Source organism: Aethalodelphis obliquidens, unplaced genomic scaffold (genome assembly GCF_003676395.1).
Source record: "Aethalodelphis obliquidens isolate GAN/ISIS:26980383/991018 unplaced genomic scaffold, ASM367639v1 scaffold117, whole genome shotgun sequence".
Lineage (NCBI taxonomy): Eukaryota > Metazoa > Chordata > Mammalia > Artiodactyla > Delphinidae > Aethalodelphis > Aethalodelphis obliquidens.
In genome coordinates this window covers 2,150,876-2,175,858 of record NW_020838061.1, presented here as the reverse complement: position 1 = coordinate 2,175,858, position 24,983 = coordinate 2,150,876, and the positions used below count along the sequence as shown (strand labels likewise).

The 24,983-nt window shown below is 34.8% G+C and overlaps 1 protein-coding gene across 4 annotated transcripts in view; it reads left to right on the top strand.

Moving 5' to 3' along the window:
• POF1B (POF1B actin binding protein) overlaps positions 1-24,983 on the top strand; it is a 101,230-nt gene that overhangs the window by 60,405 nt on the left and 15,842 nt on the right. For all 4 annotated transcript variants that reach the window (XM_027097878.1, XM_027097877.1, XM_027097881.1 and 1 more), the window contains 8 exons: positions 4,124-4,151; positions 5,330-5,404; positions 11,125-11,217; positions 12,048-12,161; positions 13,187-13,339; positions 13,657-13,776; positions 15,428-15,556; positions 16,372-16,454. In XM_027097878.1, the coding sequence (XP_026953679.1) occupies positions 4,124-4,151; positions 5,330-5,404; positions 11,125-11,217; positions 12,048-12,161; positions 13,187-13,339; positions 13,657-13,776; positions 15,428-15,556; positions 16,372-16,454 (795 nt within the window). The remainder of the gene's footprint in view (positions 1-4,123; positions 4,152-5,329; positions 5,405-11,124; positions 11,218-12,047; positions 12,162-13,186; positions 13,340-13,656; positions 13,777-15,427; positions 15,557-16,371; positions 16,455-24,983) is intronic.

The following is a 24,983-nucleotide window of genomic DNA, read 5'->3' as shown; positions in this document are numbered from 1 at the left end:
TTATATATTACATATAATGTATGAAATATAAATTATACAAGTATCTATTTATAAGTTAATGTAAATATGTATATTATACAATAATATTATATAATAATATATAATACTTATTTAAATATATAAACATAAACAATTTATCAACTATTCATGTGTAGATGAGAGCACATTATGTCATGAAATGAATTTCATAAGCTATACTCCAAAAGTTGCCTTCTACTACATAGTCACATCATATATGTGGTCATCTGTCAGGCAAAATTTAGGAAAGCTCCATAAACTCAGAAAAATCTGGAGGTTAAAGGAAAGTCAGTATAAACTTCACCAACTAGATTCTTCTACTTCTCAGAGATCTTTAATCTCTTCTCTCTTTTCTCTCTGCTTATTACAATTCTGTTTATTAGCTCCCTCCTCCCCAACTTTTCTTGCTTTCTTATTCATGATTGCAACCATTCTCTTAGCATCACCCTCAACTGCCTTGCCTCTTTATCATATTGTCCCTGCCACTTAGCAAAATCCCAACTCTGGATCAGTCTAGCTCTCTGCTTTATCTATTGTTTTCTTTTTTTCCTCTATCCAGTACTCACTGCCCACTACCCCTAGAATTCAGACACTACCCCCCGAGGGCTGTTTCATTTACCCTGGTTTCCTTGGTGCCTAGTGTGGTGACTGATTTAGTGTGGTGCTTAATAAATATTTGTTGAATGAATGAATGAATGCCTTCTTTATGCTACATCCATGCAGTTGAGCACAGAGAAAAGCGCATGGTAATTATTAACGCATGGTTTCCATCTTCAGCTAGGCCTTCATCAGTGTTTTATACTAATCAATATCCTCTCCCCTTATCCAAACAACTATTTCACACATTCATTCATTTGCATAATGTCACTACCTTAAAATCTTTCCCCTCATTCTGAGTACTCTATTATGTATTGAGTGTCCACTATTGTGCCAGACACTGTGCTAAGTGCTTTTTGAATATTATCTAATTTGTACAGTAACCATAGAAAGTTTCAAATGGACACCCAAAGAGAATAAGTTATTAAGATCACATAGCTACTAAGTGCTTGAGATGGATTCAAACAGTTTTGAGTACTCTTATACCTATAAGCCATGACTCAGCTTTTCTGCAAAGCCTTCTCTAGATACTGTTTTGTCTAGATGTTCCTCTTCTGTGCATTAATCATGTCTTGTGAATATTTCTGTTAAAGTATCACATGGTAAAATCAAGAGCATATAGAGACATATATTCTTAAGTACCCTGATTGTAGATGCAGGGTTCATACCCTGGGTTCATGTCCCAGCTTTTGTTACAAACTAGATGTGTAATATCAGGCAACCTGTTTAACCTCTCTGTACCTCAGTTTCTTCATCTGTGAAATAGGGATTATAATAATACTTATTTCATAGATTTGTTATAAGCAATAAATGATTTATTTAAGACATGTACTTACAAGCAGCAGGAGCATCATGTGAAATGCAGGTCTGGAAACAGACCTGTAGAATCAAAAACTCTAGGGTAAGGCCAAGCAGCAAGCCCTCTGGAGGATTCTGATACATGTTAAAGTATGAGAACCACTGACCTAAGGCCACAAAAGTGGCAAATCTGGGGCTAGAACCTATGGGAGAACCTTTTTACCTTAGGCAAATCACTTAACCTTTCATACTAGATATGTGTCTCTAAATTATTTAACATATTGCAGACACATTAAAGAAATTATCAATTTTTGAATCATCAAATTTGAAAACGTTGGAGGACTTAGACCAATTTTACATTGCTCAAATTTTGCCTTAGATCACTTATGTTTGTGTCACGTACAGGACAAGATAATATTTGTGTTTGGATTGCTGAAATCCAGTTCAGAGCACATGGCCTTGACAAAGTCGCTACTCAATAAAGGTTTATAGAATGAGAGTTAAATATATTCCAAATGTATTAGTCTCATACTAATTAGAAGTAGACAAAGTAATTGAGCAAGGGAAGTTAAATTGTTTTATAATGACCAACCAGGTAGAGATGTAATCTGGGGTTTTGAAATAACTCCCTGTCATTGAGGGTTTTGATAAATGTATATGGGTGACCTAAATGTGTAATTAAGCACTGAAAAACATTGAGTTTAATTTCTAGAGTAGCTAAAAATACTAAAAAGAAAATAGAAAGCTGGGGTCTCCACATTAGTAAACACTCCAGAGTGGAGAGGGTCTCATAAAATTTTGGTGCTTAAGTTTTTGTTTGTCAGAAGGTTGTCAGTTTCTTTCTCTTCATTCCACCCGCCTTTTATTTCTTCTTTTGTTTTTTTCCTTATTACATTCCTTCCTTCCTAGGAGGTGAGATGACATAGTGAGTGCCTCTCTTTTTTTTTTTTTCTGCCCACTGTAATTATAGTCACCATCACCTTGTACTGAATGGAGATATAATCCACAATGGTCTTTCCACCTCCCGCCTCTGCTCTCTTTGTTTCCACTCTCTCTCTCTCTCCCACCCCTTTTTCTCCACTTTTCTTCTCTTTCTAAATTGCAATTCAGCAATAAGTAGACTGGAAGGTCAGAATTAAGAAAGGTTGTCTTATGAAACCATTTTGGTTACATTTGTAAATTCCAGTATTAAGTGCTGTTGTTTGTTTCTTTGTTTTGTTTTCTTATTTGTAGAAAGAAGTAAGTGGCTAGGGACATGTGTACTAGGTTGGCATTGGAATTGGGATTTTAAACATAAAAGGTCTATTAATATTGTGATAATAATTCCAGTTAACAGTAATGCAAGACTACTATACCTGCATTGTGAGTCATATTTTAACTTCTTTTAGCTTCCAATATATGCATGCAGTTACTTCAGTAACACACTAAAAAAGTAGAAGATACTTCATTTTTTTTCGCTAGGGCCTCCCCAAAATTTATATTTTGAGCAACCCAGGAAATACCACATACATACATACAGACAATTGCACATATGCAGTCATGCCTCAGGAAATGAAATCTTCAGTTCTCATTCTCCACATTAGCTTGTGTATTTCTATAAATGCATGCGAGAGGTTTCGCACAGTGAGTGACCCACTTATCTTTGTAAGCAATATATTACTCATAAGCACTTACTTAGAAGGTAAAGGTAGGAGCTAATGTACTAGCTTATATCTCTAAAATATGTTTCTGTTGTACCTGACGATATGGCAGTCATATATCTATGATTTCCTAAGATAGTCTTACTTTAACATACTTTGTCTTGCTGTCAGAACATGTGTACAGTTTTTTGTTTGTTTGTTTGAGAAGTATGTTCATCGTATGTATTTTGGACCCAATTTTTCCACGAAGTGCAGGGGGAACAAGTAGGCAAAAATAAAGGCCTATCTGTTGCCACTGGCAACGCTAGAACTGTATCCTTCTCAGCTTTCACCATTCCCCAAAGGAGCCAGTGCCGGACTGGTATAACCACTAACAATTCGCTTGCAGCATTTGCCTACCTAACATGGCTTCACAAAGGGCCTTCCAACCCTCATGGACAAACCTTCATTTTGATGCTGGAAATTCTACTTTCCCACTAGAATTTTGGTGATGTTGCTTAAGGCTATGTCCCTATGTAAACATTCCAATATCCTTTTAAGCTTTGTCATTGCTATACATACTGTAGTGTAGATTGAATGATTAGTGTAGATTGCGAAGTCTTACAAGTTTTGGTTTTGACTAAAAGGGTATGAATAACTTAAAGACACTGTAGGGAGAAGCTGGAATCAGCATTAAAAGGGAGCAATACAAGGAGAAAAATAAGGTGGAAATAGAAAATGACTTATTGTTATTTGTTCACTCAGATAGTATTTTTTGCCAAACTGAAGACTTCTACATCTAGTCACAAATAAACCGGTGTTAATGAATGGTAGTAATTCTGCATATTATATTGGCTTGTTATTTGGATGTTGTTCATTTTTAATAGATTAGCTAATTCCAGGAAAATTAACTTTATTTTTGTCAAGTGCCATTTTAGTTAGCTTTAAATTTTTCATTAGGATTATAAATTTCACTTGATATGTTATATATCAAAAAGTAAGGTAAAATATTTAGAACACTAACATTTATATATGATCAATGTATATATTTTCCTAAGGTTGTCTGTTTTTTTTTTTTTTCATTCTTGCAGCAAACAGGACTTTGAGTCTACAGATGAGGTAAGTGCAAAAAGAGTTGAAAATCAAATATAGTTGACAACAAAGCAGATAACAGAGCAGATACTTGCATTAATAATATTGTTTTTAGTTTGGTATTTTTATTAGACTGGAAACAGGTTAGTGAAAGAAATAATGATCCTTTTGCCTTTAAAATGATATAACCATTTATATCTTTGTAATGGCTTTAAAGGTGATAATTGTAAAAGTAATAATCATTCACACAAAAAATGTTTTATCAGCTGTCACCTTATGATTTAACTTGTCTTTGCTTATGAGAACATTTAAAAGTTCATTGACTACATACTCTGTTTTACAAAACTGAAATCTACGTTAACTAATTAAATAGCAAATTTAGTTTTAATGTATTTCGAAAACTTGTATGTCCCATGCCAAATAGCCAGCAACTTGAAGTAAATATTTTCAAGTATCAATTCTAAATATTATGTATATACATTTTGGTAATAGTTACTTTTAATGGAATAAGTCATCAAATAGAGAAAGAACTGATTTCAAAGTAACAATCACAATGGCTTCTTTTATGTTAATTTTCATCTTTATTTCCAAAGTATTGACGTACTGAATTTGTTACAATAATTCAGTAAGCCCTAAATTGTCTTTATGAAGTACTGAGTTCAATTCAGCTTCTCACTTAAAATTTGTTGAAGCTTCTTAATGTTGCTGTGGCAACATCATAATCTTTCAAAAGTCACCACAGCTCTATGCAAATTCTCAGTAAACCTTTAATTTTATTTTATTTACTCAAATTTTCATTATTTAAAAAATCAGCCTTTAAAGTGTCATATCTACCACCCAACTAAACTTCCAGTTGTTAAAAAATACATGGAAATAAAGTGGTAATGGGATTTAAGTGACTACCTTTTTGTTTTTAAGTTGCTCTTTTTAAAAAATAGAAATGGGACATCTGATTGATTGCCCCAAACTTCCCCCTAAACTTCCTGTAATTCAGGGTTCTTTCCATGGTGTATGTAGTACAATGATTTTTTTAAAAAGTAAGAACTGATAATACTAGAAGTAAAGTTTGTGGCAACTATTACCCAGAAAGTGAAGTAATCTTCTGATATCCATAAAAACACGTCCCTCTCTACAAAAGTCTGCTGACCCTCTGATTAAAACACTAAAATGTATCTGTTGAAAGATAAGCCTCTCTTTTCTTACAGTCAGAAGACACTGAATCGTTGATTCCTAAAGGATTGTCAGAATTTACAAAACAGCAAATTCGCTATATTCTGCAGGTGAGATGGGGTCAAGAGTGGCTGTGAAGGCAACACTAACAAACCACTAGCCCAGGATGTTTCCTTTAATTAAGGACAGAAAGTCCCAAATAAAATTCCTATTTCACAAGAGTTGATTGCATTTTGATTAAACAAGGGTTGCATTATAGTTTGGTCAGACTATCAAACACTAGTATTGAATGACTAGCATTCAGGAAATCATTATAGAAATATTCCGGGCTGTGGAATGCCCTTATTCTCTCCTCACTGCTGTAGCACAACCTGACTCTAACTTATAGGATTTGCCCTCCTCTTCTCCATTCTACTTTCTATACCTCCCTACCCTACCCCTGGCAGATGGAAAGGCCAATGACTTGATTTTCCTGAATTGTGGAATGCTAGAGACCACTGCAGCAGTAAATTCCCCTACACTGAAGGGAGAGACAGACCAAGACAGATCAAGATAGGTGCTAAAGAAATAAGGCTAAAATGAAGAGTACATGTGTTTGCAAGAAAGGATTCTAAAGATACTCTAGTTTTGTCTAGTGAGGCAAATTTCTAAGTTTGATATTTGGTCTCAAATCTTTGTTGATCATCCAGATATTGGACCTGACATCTTATCTGTGAAACTTAAATGAAATATTTTTAGTGGCACACAGTCTGTATTGTAAAGAGACAGTGGTATGGAGAACACATATGCTCTGCAGAACCTGAATCTTGGATACATCCTTGATATTATTTCTGGTGGCAGGATGTCCATCCAAAGTGCATTCAAGGCCTATTTCCTCAAAAAACTCTGAGAATGTTTGCATCTAAGTTCCTGAGAAACATTAGTCTGTAGTTTTCTTGTATTTGCTTTGATTTTGGTGTCAGGATAATCTAGCATCATGAAATGAATAGGTAAATGTCTCTTCCTTTTCTGTTTTCTGGAAGAAAATGTATAGACATAGTGTTAACTCTTCGTTAAACATTTGGTATAATCCTTCAGTGAAAATATCTGGGCATGGATATATATTTTTCAGCAGTTTAAAAAAATTCTAAATTCAATTCCTTAGTAGTTACAGGTCTAGTCAAATGATTTGTTTCGTGTTGGGTGAGTTGTGGTAATCTGTGTTTTTCAAGGAAGTAGTCAATTTCAACTAAATTATCAAATTTATATGTGCATAACTATTCACAGTATTCCCTTATTATCCTTTTGATATCTGTGGGGTCTGCATTACTCTTCCCTATTTAACTCCTGACACTAGTGATTTGTGTCTTCTTTCTTTTTTTGTTGTCAGTCTTGTTGGAGGTTTATCAATTTTATTGATTTTTTTCAAAGAACTATATTTTAGTTTATTGATCTCTATAGTTTTCCTGTTTACACTTCCATTGATTTTTTTTCTCGTCTGTATTATTTCCTTCCTTTGCTTGCTTTTGGTTTATTTTGATCTTCTTTGTCTAGTTTCTTGATATAGAAAGTTAGATTATTGATTTCACACCTTTTCTCTTTTCTAATGTAAGCATTTAGTGCTATAAATATCCTCTCAGCATGGCTTTAGTTGTGTCCCACAAGTTATGATATGTATTTTCATTTTCTTTCAGTTTTATATATTTTTATTTCCCTTTAGACTTCTGCTTTGACTGGTGGATTATTTAGAAGTGTATTGTTTACTTTCTAAGTGTTTAGAGATTTTCCTATTGTCTTTCTGTTATTCATTTCTAGTTTGATTCCACTGTGGGCAGAAAATATACTCCATATGAGATTAATTTTTTTGAAATGGCTAAGTTTGATAGTCAAGGATATGATCTATTTTGGTATATGTTCCATGGGTATATGAAAGGAATGTGCATCTGTTGTTGGATGAAGTATTCTATAAATGCTGATTAGATCCTTTGGTTGATGGTATTGTTGAATTATTGTATTATGTATTCTTGCTCATTTTCTTCTAAGCAGTACTATCAGTTGCCGAGAGAGGGGTATAAAAGTCTTCAGTTATATCTATGGGTTTGTCTATTTCTCCTTTCAGTTCTATCAGTTTTTGTTTGATACATTTTGTAGCTCTGTTGTCTGGTGCATAAACATTTAGGATTGCTATGTCTTCTTGGTGGACTGACTCTTATTATGTAATGTCCCTCTGTGTTCCTGGTAATTTTCTTTGCTCTGAAGTTATTTTTATCTAATATCAATAGCACTCCTTTCTTTTGATTAATGTTTGCATGGTATATCTTTTTTCCCAACTTTTAAATTTCATTATGTATATTTTAATTTTCATTATCTTTGAAATGAATTTCTTATAGAAAACACATAGTGAGGTCATGTTTTTTCTTATCATTCTGTCAATCTGTCTTTTAACTGGTGTATTTAGACCAAGTTGTAATTATTGATATGTTAGGGCTAGATCTGCCATTGTGTTTTCTGTTTGTTCTGTTTTTTGTTTCTGTTTTCTTTGTCTTGCTTTCATGTGGATTACTTGAATATGTTTTAGAATTCCATTTTGATTTACCTCTAGTGCTTCTGAGTGTATCACGTAGTATAGCTTTTTTAGGGGTTGCTCTAAGTATTACATTATATACCCATAACTTATCCCCGTGTATTGGTGTCAACATTTTATCAGTTTCAGTGAACTGCAGAAAATTTTGCTTCTTTTATCTTTCTTTAACCTCCACATTTATAATTTTTAAAATATTTCCTCTACAGGCATTGAGAGCCACATCACACAGTGTTATATATATATATATATTTTGCTTCAATCTTCAAATATAATTTAGAAAATTCAAAAGGAGAAGGAAAGCCTACTGTATTTACCTATATTTTTGCTTATTGTGTTACTTCTTCCTTCTTGATATTCCAAATTTCTTCTTTTATCATTTTCTTTTTCTTCAGAGAACTTCCTTCAGCCATTTTTTTAAGGGTAGGTCTGCTAGTGAAAAATTCTTTTTCTTTTCCTCTGAAAATGTGATTTTCCCTTCATTCCTAAAGGTTGTTTTCATTGCATACAGAATTTGTAGTTGACAATTCTTTTCATTCATCACTTTAAAAATGTACGCCACTTCCTTCTGGCCTCTATGATTTTTCATGAGAAATCGGCTGTCATTTGAATTGCTATTCCCAATAGTTAAGGTTTCTTTTGCTGCTTTTAAGATTTTAAATTTATCTTCAGTTTTAAGAAGTTTGCCTCATATGTCCAGGCATGGATTTCTTTGGGTCTATCCTGTTTAGGGTTTGCTCAACTTCTTAAATCTGTGTATTTTTTTTGCTAATTTGGGGAAGTTTACAGCCATTATTTCTTCATATACTTTTTCAGCTCCCCCCTCTTTCTTTTTTCCTTCTAGGATTCTGATGACATGAATGTTAGATATATGTCATACTCCCACTGGACACTGAGGCTCTGTTCAATTTTCTTCCAACCTATTTTCTCTCTGATGTTCAGAACTCAGTATTTTCTATTGTTCTGTCTTCAAGTTCACTGATTCTTTGCTCTATGCTTTCCTTTCTGCTTTTTAGTCCATCCACTGAGGTTTTTGTTTTTGTTTTGCTTTTTAATTATTGAGTTTTCAGTTCTAAAATTTTCATTTAGTTACTCTTTATAGCTTCTGTTTGTTTTCTGAGATTTTCTGTTTTGTTGCTGAGACTTTCTATTTTTTATTTGTTTTAAATCTTTGCAATTTCTTGTTGAAACTTTTTTTAATTTGGTGTGTTTTTTAAATTAATTTTTATTAGAGTATCATTGCTTTACAATGTTGTGTTAGTTTCTTGCTGTACAGCAAAGTGAATCAGTCTTACATACACATATATCCCTTCTTTTTTAGATTTCCTTCCCATTTAGGTCACCACAGAGCACTGAGTAGAGTTCCCTGTGCTACACAGTAGGCTCTCATTCGTTATCTATTTTACACATAGTAGTGTATTTATGTCAGTCCCAATCTCTCAGTTCATCCCACCCCTCCCTTCCCCTCTTGGTAACCATAAGTTTGTTCTCTACATCTGTGACTCTATTTCTACTTTGCAAATAAGTTCTTCTCTACCATTTTTCTAGATTCCACGTATAAGTGATATTATGTGATATTTGTTTTTCTCTTGTTGACTTACTTCACTCTGTATGACTGTTTCTAGATCCATCCACGTCTCTGCAAATGGCACTATTTTGTTCCTTTTTATGACTGAGTAATATTCCATTGTATATATGTGCCACATCTTCTTTATCCATTCCTCTGTTGATGGACATTTAGTCACTTTAAAACCTTTTTAAAATGGCTGCCTTAAAATCCTTATCAGATAATTCTAACTTTTCTGATATCTTGATGTTGGCATGTATTAACCCTTTTTTCTTACCAAGTTGAGATTTCCTGGTTCTTAGAATAAGTGACTTTTTTAAAATTGAAACCTGGACATTTTGGGTACTGTTTTCTGACTTTGGATCTTATTCACATCTTCTGTTTTAGCAGACCTCCTCTGATACTGAGCAACAGGGGAAGTAGGGGCATGACTTGTTACTGCCACATGGGGGTGGAAGTCCAGGTTCCCCATTCTGCCTCTGTTGACACAGGTTGGGGGAGTAGCTCTTTGTTCTTCCTTGGCAGGTGTAGGAAGTGTGGCTCTCTACTAGGCTTCCACTGAAAACACCCTGGTTTGGATGGGGAGGTGTGTTGTGTTACTGTTCCCTTGTTGGCCTCTACTGACACTGCAATGTGAGTGGCCTCATTTCTGTTGGGCAATGATGAAAGTCTTGACACTTCACTAAGAATTCTCTGACATCACCCAAGCAGGGAGGTTGAGAGAGAGAGTCTACGTTCCCTTCTTGGCTTTTGATGGTTTGGGTGGGCGTAGAATAGAGTTGCAGGTTTTTTCTGTGGTGTTTGGCTGGAGTAGACTGGTTATTATCTAAATGCTATCTGCCTTGCTAGGCTGCCCTTTTCATGGTACTTTGGGTAGAAAGAGCAGGCTTTTCTAGGGACTTTTGTTGTCTGTATCCACTGGTGTTTCTTTGTTATTGGTTTGCCCAATACCACTCATATATGAAGCAAAAAGAAAACCCAGGAAATCACTTCCGTATTATTCCTTAGCTCCCAATGTTCTCAACCAGACTTCATTCTTCTTTTTTAACTTTCAGAGTCTTTTTATGTTTGTTTTATACATAAAGTGCAGGGGTTTTAGTTAGACTTAGCAGGAAAAATAGAGAAAAGTATTTCTGCTCCATCTTTTCAGAAACAGAAGTTGCCTGTTTTCAAAACCACTTTTCTTTGAAGAAATGAGTTTAATCTAGTTAAAGGGTTTTTCTCCCTCTTTAAATTTTGAGACATTTCTATACTTCAAGGTTAAACTTAATTTGTATTAGATTCTTCTCAACTCAGGCAAAATCTATGCATTTGACAACACACTTAGGGAGATGCAATTTATTACTTGAAGGTTGACTGTCTCATCTTTTCTAATCTTTAAATAGAGAAGAAAAGTAAGTTTAAGAATTTGATGATACATTTCTGTCATGAGAAAGATGATACTTTATCATGGAAAAAATAAGAGACCCTTGTTTTAATAGCATAGCTATGATCTCTTCAGGTACTCTTCAGGGATATTGCTTGGATTACTAATGCATGTTATTGACCAAATGCCCTGCATCACTATTCTAATATTGCCATATCAAAAATGAAACTGTTAATAAGTTTGCTTGTAGGAATAGAAAAAATAAGATTATTATTACTTATACTGCCTATTTTTAAATGCTAGTAAAAATAAACCATCAATAATTTTCTTCCTCCAGATGAGGGGTATGTCTGATAAATCACTCCGGCTAGTGCTGTCCACATTCAGCAACATACGGGAAGAGCTTGGAAATCTTCAGAATGACTTGACAGTAACATTTATTTTGATTTTTCTTTCCAAATCTTTTCTAGATCCTAGCTTCATAACATAGAAATCAAAGCATTCAGTATACCTTTTTAAAATTTAATACAACACAACAACATTGTGCTCACCCAGATATAGTTATTTTCCTGAAATAGTTAATTGGGGTTGGGAGAGAGGAGTAAAGAATTATCCAATGTGAAAATGAAAGTTGGGTGAACACTTACTACTTAGTTTACCGCTAAGGTAATTTAATGCTTAAAACCAGGGAGTAGTTTGTAAAATTACAATAATCTGACTCTGATTCATAATTTCCCCTTTTCTGTAATAATAAAGCATACTTTGAATTTATTTGAATACTTGAAAACTTCTTTCTCTAAGAACTTAACATTTTCTATTTTAATTGGTGCTCTTCATGACATCAGCTAGATACATTCAGAATACTTTCCATACAATGAATAACTCCTTGGGGACTTTGGAGTGGGCTTTCTTGTTTCTGGGTTCTGATGAACACATTTAGACTCTTAATTTGAAAATTCACCACCTGCTGGGATTAACAAGGGTCTTTGTAGATTGACGAAAAACATTAAAATAATTCAAAAGGTTCTGCTTCATTGTACTTACAATTAGTCAATTCATCAAAATGTCCATTGATGCAGGTTTTTAAATTTTCAATCCTTTGTATCCCATAGTTTGATTAACTTTTAAGAATTCCGTTTTATTAAACAATTACAAATGAAACAAGTGCTTATTTAAACCTTCCAATGTAAACAGGTCTTTGTATTACATAACTGTTGACAGGATTCTGTAATTCTGAGTCATAAATAATTTTGCTTCTAGTCACTGGAAAATGACAAGATAAGACTTGAGAAAGACTTGGCATTCAAAGAAACTCAAATAAAAGAGTATGAAGAACTCTTAGCATCAGTGAGAGCAAATAATCGCCAGCAGCAGGTAAGTTGACATTTTCTTTGATAATAAATTTGATAGTTTTTCATATGCACAATTACTAGCACATTGGAGTTATGAGATATAATCCAGAAAATTAAATATGATGGAACAATTTTTTCATATGGGAATTGAGTGGCTTTAGGTATTTCCAAATACTGAAGCCCTCTCAGAAAAATAGATAACCCCAGGTATTTTAGATATAAAGTATATACTATCCACAATTATCTGTTTTGTTGGGTGACAAAAATTGTATAAATATTGAAAATCTAAGTTCACTCGTTCATTTAATCTACTAATGTGTCAATAAAAAAGTTTTTGTAGATCTTAACACATGTTTGTGCAATGAATAACTGAATGAATGAACTCTAGAAGATTTCTCCAGATACCTGAGCAGAGAGGATTCTTAGGAAATCGTAATGAGTCTCTGAGGCCAGTCCATTCTTAAAATTCATTCCCATGACAGTCCCAAATTTGGCTGAGTTTTCATTTGTCACATAATCAGGCATATGGTCATTTTGGTGCCTACTAAAAGGCAGGTTACGGTATTGTCAAAAAGCAGCAAGAGTCAGGTTGCTAGATTGGTACACTGAAAATTCATCTGACCTTGATTCCTTCTCACTCAAGATAGGCAAGTGAGGGTAATGATGTCTTTCATAGCTGATTTAACTTACCTTTTTTTTTTTTTTTTTTTGCGGTACACGGGCCTCTCACTGTTGTGGCCTCTCCCGTTGCGGAGCACAGGCTCCAGACGCGCAGGCTCAGTGGCCATGTCTCACGGGCCTAACCGCTCCACGGCATGTGGGATCTTCCCGGACTGGGACATGAACCCGAGTCCCCTGCATCGGCAGGTGGACTCTCAACCACTGCGCCACCAGGGAAGCCCTTAACTTACCTTTTAAAGTTAAATATATAAGAAAACTGGGCATGGAAAAATATCAATATTTGCTTTGTTTCATTGAATTAATCAACTAAAAGCACTCTCTCCCAAAAAGTAGAATCCATTTGTCTTATTTACTGTGTCTTTACAGCAAGGACTTCAAGACTCAACCTCAAAATGCCAAGCATTGGAAGAAAACAATCTTTCTCTTCGGCATACACTATCAGACATAGAATATAAACTAAAAGAACTGGAATACTGTAAGCGTAATTTAGAGCAAGAGAATAAAAATCTTAGAGTGCAGGTATTCAAATTTTGTTTTAAATGAGTGTTATTGTCTTAGTTATATGGTTGTAATCCTAGCATTGGCTCTATATATATATATATATATATATATATATATATATATATATATATATATATACAGATTTCTGATGATCTCACATGCAGTTAGGTCTTAACTCACTGCCATCTGAGCTGTATAATGCAGTTCCTAAAAATCACTCTCATTATTTCAATGTCTTGTTTAATCAAGTGGTTTTCATCTATTAATGTCTTGTAATATAATATGTGTTTCTTTCATAACAGTCTAACTACAGAAATTTATTTTGTCTTGTGTAGCTCTCAGAGACTTGCACAGGCCCGATGCTGCAGGCTAAAATGGCTGAGATTGGCAACCATTACATGGAGATGGTAAAAAGCTTAAGAATGGAGAAAGATAGAGAGATCTGCAAACTAAGGGTATATAGATCCTACACTGCATAAATACACAGTTCAGCACAAACTTTCTAATAAGATAATGATAGTCTCAAGTTTAATGCTACAAAGAAAAATCAACCAAAGGTAGAGTTTTAGGAGTATGCCATAGAACCATTTCTTTAAATACATATCACTATGTAGGGAATATTGTTAAATTGTCTTGTAATTTAGCTTCATCTTTTCTAGGAAAGCAAAAGAAGACCTTAAGTGCAGGGTTGTTGATTTTTAATTTCTATTTATTTATTTATGGTGACAGGGGAACACTTTATGATCTTGCCTAAAGCTTGCTCTATGCAGCCAAGCAACTTTCAAGATTATCCAGTGAAGCCGCATTTGACTTCATAAATATCCTCACTTGATTTTGAAGGATGATAGCTAGCAAGAGTTTTGTCAAGCACATGGATAAGAACTGTTGAATTATATACCTGTAATTGGCATCAAAATTAAGGTGATATTTGTGAGAATAAATATACATTGCCTTATTTTGTCATTCTAGGTCAAATTGACTAACCCTTAATTTACTGATTCCTAATTGTAGTTATATAAACTCAAATATTTTAATAGAAAAACTGACCACAGTTTTTTCTCTCCAAATATAATGTACAGTCTTTACCAAAAATCAAAATGAAACAAAATAGAATTTGTTCAAAAGTCTGCTGATGTTTCTTGCAGATGTCCTCCACTGGTTTATTTTCCATCTGAACGTTACTAATAACACTTTAACCTAAACAGCCATCTGTGCACACATAATGCAGTAAAAAGGGAAATGGACAGGATTTGCAGTCAGAAGACTTGTCATAGAGTTGCAGCTATGTTGCTTAGTAGCTGTTGTGCCTTTGTGTCTCTGGATCTCATTTACCTGTTTTGTAAATAAAGATTATAATAATACTTATCTCGGAGGGCTGCTGTGAGGACTGAGATGAGTCATGCAGGAGGAATATGTTGTGAACTGCAAATTATGATATAATATTTGTTATTGAGTTTTCCTTAATTAGTATTTGAAGGAATATAAAGTACCTGTTTTCTTAGCTTTATTTTAATTCTTGTTGCCTAGGACTTTTACTTAAGTAATGCTTAAGCCTAAATAGTAAAGTCACCTTTTAAAAATGAGAAATTTATTGGACTTCCCTGGTGGTCCAGTGATAAAGAATCCACCTTACAATGCAGGGGACTCGGGTTCGATTCCTGGTCAGGGAACTAAGATCCCACATACCATGGGGCAGCTAGAGCCCACATGCTACAACTACTGAGCTCGTGCACCTCAACTAGAGAGCCCACGTTGCCACAAACTACAGAGCCCATGTGCTCTGGAACCTGCGCGCCACAACTAGAGAAGAGAAACCCCACATGCCACAATTAGGTAGAAGCCTCAATGAAGATCCCATGTACTGCAACTAAGATCCGACACAGCCAAAAATAAACAATAAATCTTAAAAAAGTGAGAAATTCCTAATTGGCATTTCAGTTCACATATTACATTCATAAAGCTCTTTAAATGTTTATAACTATTGGTATTTTGCTCTTCATTTCATAACTACCTGTATGACTTTATGTCACTTAACCTCTCTGGAACTCAGTTACCCATTTTGTTAATGAGAATTATAATAATTCTTAGTTCTTTTTAAATCCTTAGACTCAATTAAATCAGTACCAAAAAGATGTTTCAAGAAGAGAAGGAAGTTGCAGTGACTTCCAATTCAAGATTCATGAACTGACAAGCTTGCTGGAAGAGAAGGATTCCCTTATAAAGCATCAATCGGAGGTAACAGAGAAGGGGTCAAGGTGGAGACAAACCATACAACTCAGCCCTGTAGGATAAATACTTCCCACAAACTATAAAAAGACATGTTTCCAAGACTTACTTTATTCATGAAGTAGAATGTGAGTGCCTACGAGAAGTAGAAGACTCACATTTCAGGAGAAATAATTCAAATGAAAGCTAGAATTGAAGCAAAAAATATGTGCTATTGTGCCTTTAATAATTTTAAGACATTGATTTTCTACCTCATTGGCAGTCAAACTCCCAATAAGGCTGTGAGCTGCTTCAGCAAGGGACTGTGTTATATTCCTTTCTATGTCTGTAGCATGTAGCCCAAGATCTGTCATAAAATAGGTACTGAAGGAAGAAACTACCCAAATCGTGGCTAATGTTGTATTGCTGTTATTGAACAAATGGTATTTGTAGTAACATTCAGTGATAGATTTTCTGTTATGAAACAATATCTACTTCCATATTGAAATTTCATATTTTTCTGCTATAGATACACATTTAAATCTTTTTGGAACAAAAATTTTCACATCTTCATCTTGAGAATCATGCCCATTCTATCTCATGTTATCCCTTAAGTATAGAACCAGTTAGTGGATTCCTGCAGAGACTTATAATGTAACTGATTAGGTACCATGAAGCAAGACTATATGGAATTCAACAAGTGGGATTGGAACATTCTTACCTCAAGGCTAAAAAGGAAGGGAAAAAAGTAATTATTCTTTAGTAACGTTGTTAAATTATCAAACATACCTCTTACCTCATGTTTCTATGGTTTTCAAATGATTATATTGTCTTTTATTTGTAAGGAACTCTCGAAGTTGAGACAAGAAATATATTCATCTCATAACCAACCCTCCAGTGGTGGAAGGACAACTATTACCACTAGAAAGTAATGTATTTTTAATGAAATTTGGATATGACTTTGGTTATGTTATAATCCAAGTTATAGCATGTTTAACTGATATATATGCCCCTAGACAGAGTTTGGTGTTTTCTGCTGGCCAATAATTCTACTGAAGAATGAATGTTCACAAAAAGACATAGCTATTATGGTCAATAAAATTCAAGAGCACACTTTTACTGTATTTACAATACAGTAAATACAATGAAAGTGAAAAGCAAATAATTAGTTGTTTAACCAACCATATTAGTCAGGGCTCTTTCAGTTGCACATGCCAGAAACCCAACTTAAACTGGGAATTAGTTAATTCACGTAATTGGGATTGCTTGGTGTCCAGATGGATTTGTGTGATCAAAATATGTCTTCAGAAATCTGTATATCTTTTGGCTCTGCTCTTTCCTGGATAGACGTCATTCTTAGGCAGGGTCTCTCCTCATGTTAGCAGTACGACCATAGCTTACATCTCAACAATTTAGCAAAACCAAATAGAAGTGACTCTTTATGAATAGTTTCAGCAAAAGTCTGTTTTTGACATTTCACATAAATGGGATAATCAAAATGTGGTCTTTGGTGGCTGAATTCTTTCACTTTGCATGTTTTCAAGATTCATCCATGTTTTAGCATGTGTCAGTACTTCATTGATTTTTGTTACTAAATAATAGTCCATTTTATGGATGTACAACCTTTTATTTATCCATTCATCAACTGATGGACATTTAGGGGCTGTTTTCAATTTTGAAAAATGCTACTGTAAATATCTGGGTACAAATCTGTGTGGACATATGTGTTCATTTCTTTGAGTATATAAAGAAGAGTAGAATTGCTGAGCACATGGTAACTCTGTTTAACTTTTTGAAGAACTGCTAGACTTTTCCAAAACAGCTGCACCATTTTACATTCCCACCAGTGATGTAAGAGGATTCCAATTTCTCTCCATCCTCCCAAACATTTGTTATTGTCCATCTGTTGGATTGTAGCCATTCTAAGGGGTGGGAAGTGGTATCTCATTGCACTCTTGATTTGTAGTTCTCCAATAATTAGTGTTGCATAGTATTTTTTCATGTGCTTACTGAGCATTTGTATATCTTCTTGAAGAAATGACTAAAGTCTTTCTTCATTTTTAAATTGTATTATTTGCTATTTTATTGTTGAATTGCAAGAGATATTTATATATTCTGGATACAAGTCCCTTATCAGAGATATGATTTGCAAACATTTTCTTCCATTCCATGGATTGTCTTTTCACTATCTTGATTGTATCATTTGTAGCACAAGTTTTTAATTTTGAGAAAGTCCAATACATCTATTTTTTTCTTTACTCACTTGTGCTTTTGGTATCATATGTAAGAAACCATTGACTAATACAAGGTCATTAATATTTACACCCACATTGTCTTCTAAAGAGTTTTATATTTTTATCTATTACATTTAGATTTAGGATCCATTTGAGTTAATTTTTTATATATTGTAAATTAGGTATCCAAGTTCATTCTTGTGCATGGGGATATCCAGTTGTCCCAGACTCATTTATGGAATATGCTATCCTTTCCCCCATTAAATTGACTTGGCATCCTTGTCAATCAAACTACCATAAATGTAAGGGCAAATATGTAGACTTTCAGTTTCACTCCATTAATCTATTTATCTGTCTTTATGCTAGTACCATACTGTCTTGATTATTATAGCATTTTATTGAAGTTGTGAAAGCAGGAGTGTGAGTCTCTAAACTTTTCTTTTCAAGAAAGCTTTAGCTGTTTGTGGTCTTTTGCTTTTCCATATGGGATTTAGGTTAAGCTTGTTAATTTCTGTTAAAAAAGATCCCACTGGAATTTTTACAGAAAATTCATTGAATATGTAGGACACTTCAGGTATTATTGCCATGTAAACAAAACTGTCTTCTGGTCAATAAGCATGGGATCCTTTTCAATTTAGATCCTCTTTAATTTCTTTTTCTAAAAATTTTATTGGAGTATAGTCGATTTACAATGTTGTGTTAACATTCAGGTGTACAGCAAAGTGAATCAGTTATACATATACATATATCCACTCTTTGTTTAGATTCTTTTCCCATACAGGCCAGTACAGAGTACTGAGTAGATTTCCCTGTGCTATACAGTAGGTCCTTATTAGTTATCTATTTTATATATAGTAGTGTGTTTATGTCAATCTCAACCTCCCAATGTATCCCTCCCCCGCTTATCCCCTGGTAACAATGATTGTTTTCTACATCTGTGACTCTACTTCTGTTTTCTAAGTAAGTTCATTTGTACACTTTTTTATAGATTCCACACATAAGCAATATGATATGGTATTTGTCTTTCTGTGTCTGACTTACTTTACTCACTATGACAATCTCTAGGTCCATCCATGTTGCCACAAATGGCATTATTTTGTTATTTTATGCAAGAGTCCACTGTGTATATGTACTGCATCTTCTTTATCCATTCCTCTTTTGATGAACATTTAGGTTGCTTCCATGTCCCAGCTACTGTAACTAGTGATGCAGTGAACACTGTTCTGCATGTATTTTTTGAATTATGGTTTTCTCCAGAAATATGCCCAGGAGTTGGGTTGCTGGGTAATATGGTAGTTCTATTTTTAGTTTTTTAAGGAACCTCCATACTGCTCTCCATAGTGGCTGTACCAATTGACATTCCCAACAACAGTGTAGGAGGGTTGTCCTTTATCCATACCCTCTCCAGCATTTATTGTATGTAAATTTTTTGATGATAGCCATTTTGACTGGTGTGAGGTGAAACCTCATTGTAGTCTTTTTGTTGGTTTTGTTTTCTTTTTACATCTTTAATGGAGTATAATTGCTTTACAATGACGTGTTTGTTTCTGCTTCATAACAAAGTGAATCAGTTATACATATACATATGTTCCCATATCTCTTCCCTCTTGCATCTCCCTCCCTCCCAACTTCCCTATCCCACCCCTCCAGGCGGTCACAAAGCACCGAGCTGCTCTCCATGTGCTATGCGGCTGCTTCCCACTAGCTATCTACCTTACGTTTGGTAGTGTATATATGTCCACGCCTCTCTCTCGCTTTCTCACAGCTTACCCTTCCCCCTCCCCATATCCTCAAGTTCATTCTCTAGTAGGTCCGTGCCTTTATTCCTGTCTTACCCCTAGGTTCTTCATGACATTTTTTTCTTAAATTCCATATATATGTGTTAGCATACAGTATTTGCCTTTCTCTTTCTGACTAACTTCACTCTATATTACAGACTCTAGGTCCACCCACCTCATTACAAATAGCTCAATTTTGTTTCTTTTTATGGCTGAGTAATATTCCATTGTATATATGGGCCACATCTTCTTTATCCATTCATCCAATGATGGACACTTAGGTTGTTTCTGTCTCCGGGCTATTGTATATAGAGCTGCAATGAACATTTTGGTACATGACTCTTTTTGAATTATGGTTTTCTCAGGGTATATGCCCAGTAGTGGGATTGCTGGGTCATATGGTAGTTCTACTTGCACTTTTTTAAGGAACCTCCATACTGTTCTGCATAGTGGCTGTACCAATTCACATTACCACCAGCAGTGCAAGAGTGTTCCCTTTTCTCCACACCCTATTCAGCATTTATTGTTTCTAGATTTTTTGATGATGGTGATTCTAATTGGTGTGAGATGATATTTCATTGTACTTTTGATTTTCATTTCTCTAATGATTAATGATGTTGAGCATTCTTTCATGTGTTTGTTGGCAGTCTGCATATCTTCTTTGGAGAAATGTCTATTTAGGACCTCTGCCCATTTTTGGATTGGGTTATTTGTTTTTTTTGTTATTGAGCTGCATGTGCTCCTTACAAATTTTGGAGATTAATCCTTTGTCAGTTGCTTCATTTGCAAATATTTTCTCCCATTCTGAGGGTTGTCTTTTTGTCTTGTTTATGGTTTCCTTTGCTGTGCAAAAGCTTTGAAGTTTCATTAGATCCCGTTTGTTTATTTTTCTTTTTATTTCCATTTCTCTAGGAAGTGGGTCATAAAGGATATTGCTGTGATTTATGTCATAGAGTGTCCTGCCTATGTTTTCCTCTAAGTGTTTGATAGTTTCTTGCCTTACATTTAGGTCTTTAATCCATTTTGAGCTTATTTTTGTGTATGGTGTTAGGGAGTGATCAAATCTCATACTTTTACATGTACCTGTCCAGTTTTCCCAGCACCACTTATTGAAGAGGGTGTCCTTTCTCCACTGTACATTCCTGCCTTCTTTATCAAAGATAAGGTGACCATATGTGTGTGGGTTTATCTCTGGGCTTTCTATCCTGCTCCGTTGATCTATATTTCTGTTTTTGTGCCAGTACCATACTTTCTTGATGACTGTACCTTTGTACTATAATCTGAAGGCAGGGAGCCTGATTCCTCCAGTACCGTTTTCCATTCTCAAGATTGCTTTTGCTATTCGGGGTCTTTTGTGTTTCCATACAAATTGTGAAATTTTTTGTTCTAGTCCTGTGAAAAATGCCAATGGTGTTTTGATAGGGATTGCATTGAATGTGTAGATTGCTTTGGGTAGTAGAGTCATTTTCACAATGTTGATTCTTCCAATGCAAGAACATGGTATATCTCTCCATCTATTTGTTTCATATTTAATTTCTTTCATCAGTGTCTTATAATTTTCGGCATACAGGTCTTCTGTCTCCTTAGGTAGATTTATTCCTAGATATTTTATTCTTTTTGTTGCAATGGTAAATGAGAGTGTTTTCTTGATTTCACTTTCAGATTTTTCATCATTGGTGTATAGGAATGCCAGAGATTTCTGTGCGTTAATTTTGTACCCTTCTACTTTACCAATTTCATTGATTAGTTGTAGTAGTTTCCTGGTAGCACCTTTAGGATTCTCTATGTATAGTATTATGTCATCTGCAAACAGTGACAGATTTACTTCTTTTCTGATTTGGATTCCTTTTATTTCCTTTTCTCCTCTGATTGCTGTGGCTAAAACTTCCAAAACTATATTGAATAAGAGTGGTGAGAATGGGCAACCTTGTCTTGTTCCTGATCTTAGTGGAAATGGTTTCAGTTTTTCACCATTGAGGACGATGTTGGCTGTGGGTTTGTCATATATGGCCTTTATTGTGTTGAAGAAAGTTGCCTCTATGCCTACTTTCTGCAGAGTTTTTATCATAAGTAGGTGTTGAATTTTGTCGAACGCTTTCTCTGCATCTATTGAGATGATCATATGGTTTTTTTTCCTTCAATTTGTTAATATGGTGTATTGCAGTGATTGATTTGCGTATATTGAAGAATCCTTGCATTCCTGGAATAAACCCCACTTGATCATGTTGTATGATCCTTTTAATGTGCTGTTGGATTCTGTTTGCTAGTATTTTGTTGAGGATTTTTGCATCTATATTCATCAGTGATATTGGCCTGTAGTTTTCTTTGTTTGTTACAACCTTGTCTGGTTTTGGTATCAAGGTGATGGTGGCTTCATAGAATGAGTTTGGGAGTGTTCCTCCCTCTGCTGTATTTTGGAAGAGTTTGAGAAGGATAGGTGTTAGCTCTTCTCTAAATGTTTGATAGAATTCGCCTGTGAAGGCATCTTGTCCTGGGCTTTTGTTTGTTGGAAGATTTTTAATCGCAGTTTCAATTTCAGTGCTTGTGATTGGTCTGCTCATATTTTCTATTTCTTCCTGATTCAGTCTTGGCAGGCTGTGCATTTCTAAGAATTTGTCCATTTCTTCCAGGTTGTCCATTTCATTGGCATAGAGTTGCTTGTAGTAATCTCTCATGATCTCTTTTATTTCTGCAGTGTCAGTTGTTACTTCTCCTTTTTCATTTCTAATTCTATTGATTTGAGTCTTCTCCCTTTTTTCCTGATGAGTCTGACTAATGGTTTATCACTTTTGTTTATCTTCTCAAAGAACCAGCTTTTAGTTTTATTGATCTTTGCTATCGTTTCCTTCATTCCTTTATCATTTATTTCTGATTTGACCTTTATGCTTTCTTTCCTTTTGCTAACTTCGGGATTTTTTTGTTCTTCTTTCTCTAATTGCTTTAGGTGCAAGGTTAGGTTGTTTATTCGAGATGTTTCCTGCTTCTTAAGGTAGGATTGTATTGCTAAATACTTCCCTTGTAGAACTGCTTTTGCTGCATCCCATAGGTTTTGGGTCATCGTGTCTCCATTATCATTTGTTTCTAGGTATTTTTTCATTTCCTCTTTTATTTCTTCAGTGATCACTTCGTTAGTAAGTAGTGTATTGTTTAGCCTCCATGTGTTTGTATTTTTTAGAGATCTTTTCCTGTAAGTGATATCTAGTCTCATAGCATGTGATCAGAAAAGATACTTGATACAACTTCAATTTTCTTAAATTTACCAAGGCTTGATTTGTGACACAAGATATGATCTATCCTTTAGAATGTTCCATGAGTACTTGAGAAAAATGTATATTCTGTTTTTTTGGATGGAATGTCCTATAAATATCAATTAAGTCCATCTTGTTTAATGTATCATATAAAGCTTGTGTTTCCTTATTTATTTTCATTTTGGATGATCTGTCCATTGGTGTAAGTGGGGTGTTTATGTCCCCTACTATGAATGTGTTACTGTCGATTTCCCCTTTTATTGCTGTTAGTATTTTCCTTATGTATTGAGGTACTCCTATTTTGGGTGCATAAATATTTACAATTGTTATATCTTCTTCTTGGATCGATCCCTTGATCATTATGTAGTGTCCTACTTTGTCTTTCAAATAGTCTTTATTTTAAAGTCTATTTTGTCTAATATGAGAACTGCTACTCCAGCTTTCTTTTTGTTTCCATTTGCTTGGAATAACTTTTTCCATCCCCTTACTTTCAGTCTGTATGTGTGTCTAGGTCTGAAGTGGGTGTCTTGTAGACAGCATATATATGGGTCTTGTGTTTGTATCAATTCAGCCAATCTGTTTCTGTGATGGGAGCATTTAGTCAATTTACATTTAAGGTAATTATGGATACAGATGTTTCTATTCCCATTTTCTTAGTTGTTTTGTGTTTGTTATTGTAGGTCTTTTCCTTCTTTTCTGTTTCTTGCCTAGAAAAGTTCCTTTAGTATTTGTTGAAAAGCTGGTTTGGTGGTGCTGAACTCTTTCAGCTTTTGCTTGTCTGTAAAGGTTGTAATTTCTCCACCAAATCTGAATGAGATCCTTGCTGGGTAGAGCAGTCTTGGTTGCAGGTTTTTCTCCTTCATCACTTTAAATATATCCTGCCAGTCCCTTTTGGCTTGCAGAGTTTCTGCTGAAAGGTCAGCGGTTAACCTTATGGGGATTCCCTTGTGTGTTATTTGTTGTTTTTCCCTTGCTGCTTTTAATATGTTTTCTTTGTATTTAATTTTTGACAGTTTGATTAATATGTGTCTTGGCATATTTCTCCTTGGATTTATCCTGTATAGCACTCTCTGTGCTTCCTGGACTTAATTAACTATTTCCTTTCCCATTTTAGGGAAGTTTTCAACTATAATCTCTTCAAATATTTTCTCAGTCCCTTTCCTTTTCTCTTAATCTGGAACCCCTATAATTCGAGTGTTGGTGTGTTTAATGTTGCCCCAGAGGTCTCTGAGACTGTCCTCAGTTCTTTTCATTCTTTTATCTTTATTCTGCTCTGCAGTAGTTATTGCCATTATTTTATCTTCCACATCACTTTCCCGTTCTTCTGCCTCAGTTATTCTGCTATTGATCCCATCTAAAGTATTTTTAATTTCATTTATTGTGTTGTTCATCATTGCTTGTTTCATCTTTAGTTCTTCTAGGTCCTTGTTAAATGTTTCTTGCCTTTTGTCTATTGTATTTCCAATATTTTGGATCATCTTTACTATCATTATTCTGAATTCTTTTTCAGGTAGACTGCCTATTTACTCTTCATTTGTTAGGTCTGGTGGGTTTTTATCTTTTTCCTTCAACTGCTGTGTGTTTTTCTGTCTTCTCATTTTGCTTTTCTTACTGTGTTTGGGGTCTCCTTTTTGCAGGCTGCAGGTTCGTAGTTCCCATTGTTTTTAGTGTCTTCCCCCAGTGTCTAAAGTTGGTTCTGTTGGTTGTGTAGGCTTCGTGGTGGAGGGAACTAGTGCCTGTGTTCTGGTGAATGAGGCTCTATCTTGTCTTTCTGGTGGGAAGATCCACGTGTGGTCGTGTGTTTTGGGGTGTCTGTGGACTTATCATGATTTTAGGCAGCCTCTCTGCTAACAGTTAGGGTTGTATTCCTGTCTTGCTAGTTGTTTGGCATAGGGTGTCCAGCACTGTAGCTTGCTGGTTGTTGAGTGAAGCTGGCTGCTGGTGTTGAGATGGAGATCTCTGGGAGATTTTCGCTGTTTGATATTATGTGGAGCTGGGAGGTCTCTTGTGGACCAGTGTCCTAAGTTGGCTTGCGCACCTCAGAGGCACAGCAGTGACTCTTGGCTGCAGCAACAAGAGCCTTACATCCACACGTCTCAGAATAAAAGGGAGAAAAAGTACAAAGAAAGAATTAGTAGAAGAAGAAAGAAAGAAAGAAAGAAAGAAAGAAAGAAAGAAAGAAAGAAAGAAAGAAAGG